The following is a 7,321-nucleotide window of genomic DNA, read 5'->3' as shown; positions in this document are numbered from 1 at the left end:
CATGCCGTAGCGGCCTCGCTGGGCCGAGGCGGGGCGGGAGAGCTGTGGCGGCCGGGCGAGCAGAGCGCCGCCCCGCCCGGCACCAGTTGCGTGCGCGGAAAGATGGCCGCTCCCCGGCCCCTCTGCATGGCTTCAAAATGGAGGACGCGGCGGCCCGGGAGGGGAGCGGCCGGTGAGTCACCCGCACAAAGGGCCCGGGCCCGTCCCTGCCTGGCGCCGCTTCCTTGGGACACCCCCCCCCCCGCCCCCCGCGGCGGACCGGGTGCCGTCCTGGCCCCTCGATGCCTCGTGGTTCCAGAGCGACACATGGGGTGGGGGAGGGGAATCTGGACGGTGGAGCTTATGGGTGGAGACTTGAGTTGGGCCAGCTTGGCGCTAGTTGTAATGCTCCTTGGAATTTGCCCTTGGAGTTTGGATCGTAGCTTTTTCTTCAGCTTCCGGACAGTGGTTTAAAGTTTCCCACACCTCCACCCCCTTTCCAATTAGGTGTCGTGAAAACCACCGTTAAACCTAAGCCAAAATGGGAAAGGAGAAGACCCACATCAACATCGTTGTCATTGGGCACGTAGATTCAGGGAAGTCTACCACGACTGGCCATCTGATCTACAAATGTGGCGGGATCGACAAGAGAACAATTGAAAAGTTCGAGAAGGAGGCTGCCGAGGTAGGCAAACTAAGAATATTGGCTGAGCAAATGAATTGAGTGGTGATTTTCCGAAAACTAGCCACTAGTCTAGAGTTTTACTAGTTAAAAGATAAATTGCAAAGTTTGCTAAGTCAGTTAACTTTTGAAAATAAGGTAGATGAACTTAAGTGTAACAGTTGTAAGTGAAATCCAGCATTTTTTCCAAATTAGGGAAAAGAATTTCATGCTGGAGTTCATGGTTTAGTTACCAAGTAATCGTCCTTAATCTTTCTAGATGGGAAAGGGCTCCTTCAAATATGCCTGGGTCTTGGACAAACTTAAAGCTGAACGTGAGCGTGGTATCACCATTGATATCTCCCTGTGGAAATTTGAGACCAGCAAGTACTATGTTACCATCATTGATGCCCCAGGACACAGAGACTTCATCAAAAACATGATTACAGGCACATCCCAGGTTTGTGAGACTAAAAACTACTGAAAATAACTCTTTGGGTCTGTTTTTACACTGGCAAAGCCATGAATCCTTTTGAAGAACTTGGTTTAACAGGATGTGGACTTGTTTTCTTTCAAAGGCTGACTGTGCTGTCCTGATTGTTGCTGCTGGTGTTGGTGAATTTGAAGCCGGTATCTCCAAGAACGGGCAGACCCGTGAGCATGCCCTTTTGGCTTACACCCTGGGTGTGAAACAACTAATTGTTGGCGTTAACAAAATGGATTCCACTGAGCCACCCTATAGCCAGAAGAGATACGAAGAAATTGTTAAGGAAGTCAGCACCTATATTAAGAAAATTGGCTACAACCCCGACACAGTAGCATTTGTGCCAATTTCTGGCTGGAATGGTGACAACATGCTAGAACCAAGTGCTAATGTAAGTGATTTTCAAGTTTTTAAGACTTAAGTTCTGTAAGGGGGTTTAGTTTGATGGTAACACAGCCTTTCTTGTTTTAGATGCCATGGTTCAAGGGATGGAAAGTCACCCGTAAGGACGGCAATGCCAGTGGAACCACCCTGCTTGAAGCTCTGGATTGCATTCTGCCACCAACTCGCCCAACTGACAAACCCTTGCGTTTGCCTCTCCAGGATGTCTATAAAATTGGTGGTAAGTAGAATAAAACCATTAGAATTTGTCTGGGTTGGTACAATACCTTCTGCCTGCGTTTGAGGCATTTATTAAGTGCTGTAAACGTTTATTTTAGGTATTGGTACTGTCCCTGTGGGTCGTGTGGAGACTGGTGTTCTCAAACCTGGCATGGTGGTCACCTTTGCTCCAGTCAATGTAACAACTGAAGTGAAGTCGGTAGAAATGCACCATGAAGCATTGAGTGAAGCCCTTCCTGGGGACAATGTGGGCTTTAATGTCAAGAACGTGTCTGTCAAAGATGTCCGTCGTGGCAATGTGGCTGGTGACAGCAAAAATGATCCACCCATGGAAGCTGCTGGCTTCACAGCTCAGGTAACATTTAGAGACAGGTTTTTATTTAATGCTATAATTTTAAGGGTCTTTGAGACACAACTAAATGCAAGTCGTCTTTCCAGGTGATTATTTTGAACCATCCAGGCCAAATCAGTGCTGGATATGCACCTGTGCTGGATTGTCACACAGCTCATATTGCTTGCAAGTTTGCTGAGCTGAAGGAGAAGATTGATCGTCGTTCTGGGAAAAAGCTGGAAGATGGCCCTAAATTCTTGAAATCTGGTGACGCTGCCATCGTTGATATGGTTCCTGGCAAGCCCATGTGTGTCGAGAGCTTCTCTGATTATCCTCCCCTGGGTAAGGATGTTTTTCTGCTGTAATTTAAAACTTAAGTTTTAGAAGTAAACTTAAAGGTTTGAAAAATGTCTCTAATGGTAATACAATGTTTGTTTTTCATAGGCCGTTTTGCTGTGCGTGACATGAGACAGACAGTCGCTGTGGGTGTCATCAAAGCAGTGGACAAGAAGGCAGCTGGAGCTGGCAAGGTCACCAAGTCTGCCCAGAAAGCTCAGAAGGCTAAATGAATATTATCCCCAATACCTGCCACCCCAGTCTTAATCAGTGGTGGAAGAACGGTCTCAGAACTGTTTGTCTCAATTGGCCATTTAAGTTTAATAGTAAAAGACTGGTTAATGATAACAATGCATCGTAAAACCTTCAGAAGGAAAGGAGAATGTTTTTGTGGACCATATGTTTTGTGTGTGGCAGTTTAAGTTATTAGTTTTTAAAATCAGTACTTTTTAATGAAAACAACTTGACCAAAAATCTGTCACAGAATTTGAGACCCATTAAAAAAAGTTTAATGAGAAACCTGTGTCTTCCTTTTGGTCAACACTGTAACTCCCTACAGTACTACTTTGGTAAGAGTTGCTCATAAGCTATTTCTGGTAAAACAATTTTCAAATTATGGGTTTGTATTTCTAGGGTGGAGCTTCAGGTTTGTTAACCTTGTATTGAGAACTCATCTGTTTTAATAACATCTTAAGCATTGGTGCGACACTTTTCTAGATTAGGACAGATGAACAAAGTAACTATGTTTTATATGTAAGCTAGTTTGTAAGGTCAGATTCTATAGTATAGAAGCTCCTGTTGCATATAAAATTTTGTATGGTTACATAAATGAATAAATCTATGTCATTTAGTTTGCCAGGTATGAGGATGTGCATTCACATTTATAATAAGTAGTTAATCTAAAATGTGAGACTTAATAGTATTGAGTACTGCCTTGCTAGAGTTAATTGTATACAGGTTCTAGGAAAAATAAAAGATGCTGGAGGCTAATTGTGTTTCCTGTCACTTAAATAGAAATGAACTTTATAGGAATTCTCATCAAATGGGCAAGGTTGGGTGAATGAGAACATTGCTACATTGGTGAGGAGGTAAGGCCCATTTGGGTCTGAGTGTAGGTTCATCTAGTTAATGTTTTCAAAGTTAACTGCCATTTTAAAAACTAGAAAGGAAACTGGAACTTGTCATTTGCAGGTTGCTATAATTTGACAGTTGAATGAAAATAACCCTTAACTCTAGAGGAATTACTTTCATAACCTGTCAATTGTAGGGCTTGTTCACAAATGGGAAAAACTAGGTGGTCAGTTGATAATTGATCTCTGGTATAAGCAATGTAATTCTAAGTTAACCTTGGTTTTGATAGTAAGTCTTACGCATTTGCAGAAACTGAGTAATTCTGTATCTGATAACTAGGCTTTTATAATAGGAAAATTAATCCAGCTGAAACTGGTGAAATCACACCAGATACCATTCTAGAAGCCTTTTTTATGAATAGAAAGCATTCTGTGAGCTGTAGACAGGTGGATTGTTAATTGCAGTTTTTCCTGGATAAAAATAATTTATATGGCCATTGGTAGGGACTCTAAAATGACAAAGGATTTGGTCCCTAGCTTGTTCCTTAATGTTTTGACAGATATGGTGTTAACTGATTAAAGGAGATATGAATAAAGATTGCTAGCTAGTAAATAGCTGGTGAAGACTTGTCTTCACAAGGAAGGTTTCATTGCAGAAAATAGCTTTTAAGTGGAAGTTTAAGGAGAGCAGGACAGTTGGCATGCTTGGAGCCATAGATTTGTCTGTACAGAATTGCTGTGAGCGCCACCTACTGGTGGTCACCACAGACTAGTTTAAAACATGAATTTCTAGATTCAGGATGAATGTTTTGCTCAGTTTTATACAGTTGCTTTCTGAATATGAACTGACTGAAAAGATTTATAAAACAAACTGGTGCTTGACCTTAAACCCCATTTTTAAAATTGCCTAGCTGTTGAAATGGAATCTTGTTGAAACTTGGCCCCAGGAATTCTTGTGTGGTTTCAGAATATGAGAGGCAGTATGATTTCTGAAAAAATGATTCTTAATCCTATTCCCAGAATAGGCAGTATAGTTGAGTTTTGGCCAGATTAACTATGCTTCAGGGGTTTTTTCAAGAGCATGAGCAATTCATGTGGTTGGGTTCTGGTCTGCCCAAAAGCAAATTGCATATACTAAAGAGCTTGATTATTAGTAATTTGCAGAATGGGGTATATAAATACCAGGACAGGACTATAGATATTTTTATTAAAATGTATTTACCTTGGTTACCTTTTGTTAGGTTGAGCACTGAGCTCATGCCAAAAACAGGCTGTTTCTGGCTCTATATACAATTCTTGAAATGGGCAGCTCTAGAAAAGGGATGAAAACTTGTGTGTCAAGATGTCCTTTTATGTTTTCTGTTGATAGGTGTTAGATGTCCTTGTGAAATGCTGCAAGATGATGTATAGTCACTTGGGAATTATTAAAGGTATATTAGTTATTCCCTTGTATCTTAAAAGGAATGAGCAGCATGAGTTCTCAATCTTGTGATGAGAAGAGCAAGCTCTTCCATATGAGAAAGAAGGTGGAATGAAATGCATCTTCCTTTATTTGCAACGTTCCTGAAACTTTTCCTGATCTGGTTTTGGTTTTCATGACTTCTGTCCTTTTTTCTTCCAAACTTAGAGGTTCTCTCACCCAGGTGGCATCAGAGTCCTCTGTTTGCAGGCCTCCGGGAACTTCCTAGACTAGTTAAAATCACAATTGAAGTTGCATTGCTTGCTCAGGTGATAGTGATTTAGAAAAAACTTTGGAAACTGCCACATGGCTTCTGAGAGGTCATTGACCTCTGATCCAATGGAAAACTTGGAAAGGATCATATGGGTTTCTTTTCTAAACAGGTTATGCTACATAGTTCTGCTGTTAATAGAAATGAGTGAGATTAGTGAGTTTGTCATATACCTTGGACAACCTTCAGCAGGTCCATGGATCACCAAGCCTTGAGTGCTCAGTGACAACAAAGAGCATGTTAATATTTCAAGTAAGCAATAATAGAAAAGTTAGCAGAATATTTTAAAGTTCTTACAACTTTTTTCATTAAAATTTACCCTTTAAAAAGCGTTTTGCAAGTTTTGATAAAGTTTACCAAAAAACAGTTTATTTACCACAATCATGGTATAGAATATTTCCGTCACTTTTCCCCTTCCCAAATTTCCCACATCCCTGTATGGTCAATCACTCTTCTCTACCTCTTATTCTTGGTAACTACTGACCTATATTCTTTCCCCGTTTCGATTTTTTAGCAGTGTCACATACCTGAATTGATACCATATGTAGCCTTTGAATCTGGTTTCTTTACTTAGCATGATGCCTTTGAGATGATCTGTTTTGCATGTATCAGTAATCTGTTCCTTTTTAATAACTATAAGCTTGTTTACAGCTGAGGGACATTGGTTGTTTTGGATAATTACAAATAAACCACTAAACATTCACATATAGGTTTGTGTGTGATTATAGGCTTTCATTTTCCTTGTGTAAAAACCTAGGAGTGGGATTGCTTACTCTTGGCAAGTGTATGCTTTTTAAGAAACTGCTAAAAAATTTCAAAGTGAACCGTTAGTAATTTAAGGGAAGTTAAGTTTTATTTTGATATGAATTTTTTGAAAATAATTCATTTGGCTCTGTTATTGTTGTCAGGTCTCAGTTGTGGCACATGGGATCTTAGTTGCATCATTATCTCCCGTTGCAGCACAACTAGGGGCTCTAGTTGAGTATAGGGTTAGTTGCCTGGGATCAAACCCACATCCTCTGCATTACAAAGTGAATTCTTAATCATTGGACCACCAAGGAAGTTGCTGATGTGATTATTTTTTTTATGAAAAGTAATTTGAGTAAGGTTTCTCTTGTAGCTCAGTCAGTAAAGATTCTACCTGCAGTGCAGGAGACCCGGGTTCGATCCCTGGGTTGGGAAGATCCCTTGGAGAAGGAAATGGCAAACTGCTTCAGTATCCTTGCCTGGAAAATGTCATGGACAGAGGAGCCTGGTGGGCTGCAATCTATAGGGTTGCAGAGTTGGGCTCAACTGAGTGACTAACACTTAATTTGACTAAGTGTTACACTGAGATTCTAGGACAGGGGTGCCAGACACTATTCTATTCCACAAACTTGGGATAGGATTGTGAACAAAACATAGTCCATGCCCTTGGAGTTGATGGTCTACTGGGGGAACTAGATACTGAGTTAAGTAGGCAAAATCTGAGTTCTGGTGATGCTCTTAAGGGAAAGAAGGATGCTCTGAGCAGAAAGAGTGAAAGAGATGTAATTTAGATTGTCTAGAGAAGGTTATTTGTCAGAAATAGCTGAGATCTTAAAGGATAAATAAAAATTATGAATTGAAAAATGTGAAAACGTTGCACTACTCTGTAACAATTACATAGAATCAGAAGTCTTGTGGGTGTGAGTCACTCAGTTGTGTCTGACTCTTTGGGAGCTCATGGACTGTAACCTGTCAGGCTCCTCTGTCCATGGAATTATCCAGACAAGAATACTGGAGTTGGTAGCCTATTCCTTCTCCAGGGAATCTTCCCAACCTAAGGATCGAACCTAGGTCTCCTGCATTGCAGGTAGATTCTTTACCAGCTGAGCTACCAAGAAAGCCCTAGAAAAGTCTTGAAAACCTAAGAACCTTTTAACTACTCAAATCGATTTTGAATATGCTCATGGCAGTTTTTGGTTGATTACTTTGTCAGTGTGGGGTTGTCAGAAGCACAGTTGCTCAGTTGTGTCTGACACTTTCTGAGCTCATTTGACTGTAGCCCACGGCTCTTTTTGACCCCATGGGCAGTAGCCCACTAGGCTTTTCTGTTCATGGAATTTTCCAGGCAAGAATAGTAGAGTG

General features: G+C 41.1%; 1 protein-coding gene across 1 annotated transcript; it reads left to right on the top strand.

Moving 5' to 3' along the window:
• The first annotated feature begins 486 nt into the window (after window positions 1-486).
• Window positions 487-5,915, top strand: EEF1A1 (eukaryotic translation elongation factor 1 alpha 1). The gene is made up of 7 exons (XM_019967034.2): window positions 487-664; window positions 921-1,100; window positions 1,219-1,515; window positions 1,596-1,746; window positions 1,844-2,100; window positions 2,184-2,418; window positions 2,521-5,915. Exons 1-7 carry the CDS (start codon window positions 521-523, stop codon window positions 2,643-2,645), a joined length of 1,389 nt encoding a protein of 462 aa, XP_019822593.1. The 5' UTR covers window positions 487-520; the 3' UTR covers window positions 2,646-5,915.
• Window positions 5,916-7,321: the final 1,406 nt, after the last annotated feature.

Source organism: Bos indicus, chromosome 9, assembly GCF_029378745.1.
Source record: "Bos indicus isolate NIAB-ARS_2022 breed Sahiwal x Tharparkar chromosome 9, NIAB-ARS_B.indTharparkar_mat_pri_1.0, whole genome shotgun sequence".
In the NCBI taxonomy this organism is placed as follows: domain Eukaryota; kingdom Metazoa; phylum Chordata; class Mammalia; order Artiodactyla; family Bovidae; genus Bos; species Bos indicus.
This window is presented reverse-complemented; position numbering and strand designations above follow the sequence as displayed.

Bases quoted from the DNA above. Each gene is read 5' to 3' on its own strand.
- EEF1A1 (XM_019967034.2), top strand. From the start codon at position 521: ATGGGAAAGGAGAAGACCCACATCAACATCGTTGTCATTGGGCACGTA. The intron at 665-920 runs GTAGGCAAACTA...TAATCTTTCTAG, and splicing joins TCGAGAAGGAGGCTGCCGAG to ATGGGAAAGGGCTCCTTCAA. The intron at 2,101-2,183 runs GTAACATTTAGA...TCGTCTTTCCAG, and splicing joins CTGCTGGCTTCACAGCTCAG to GTGATTATTTTGAACCATCC.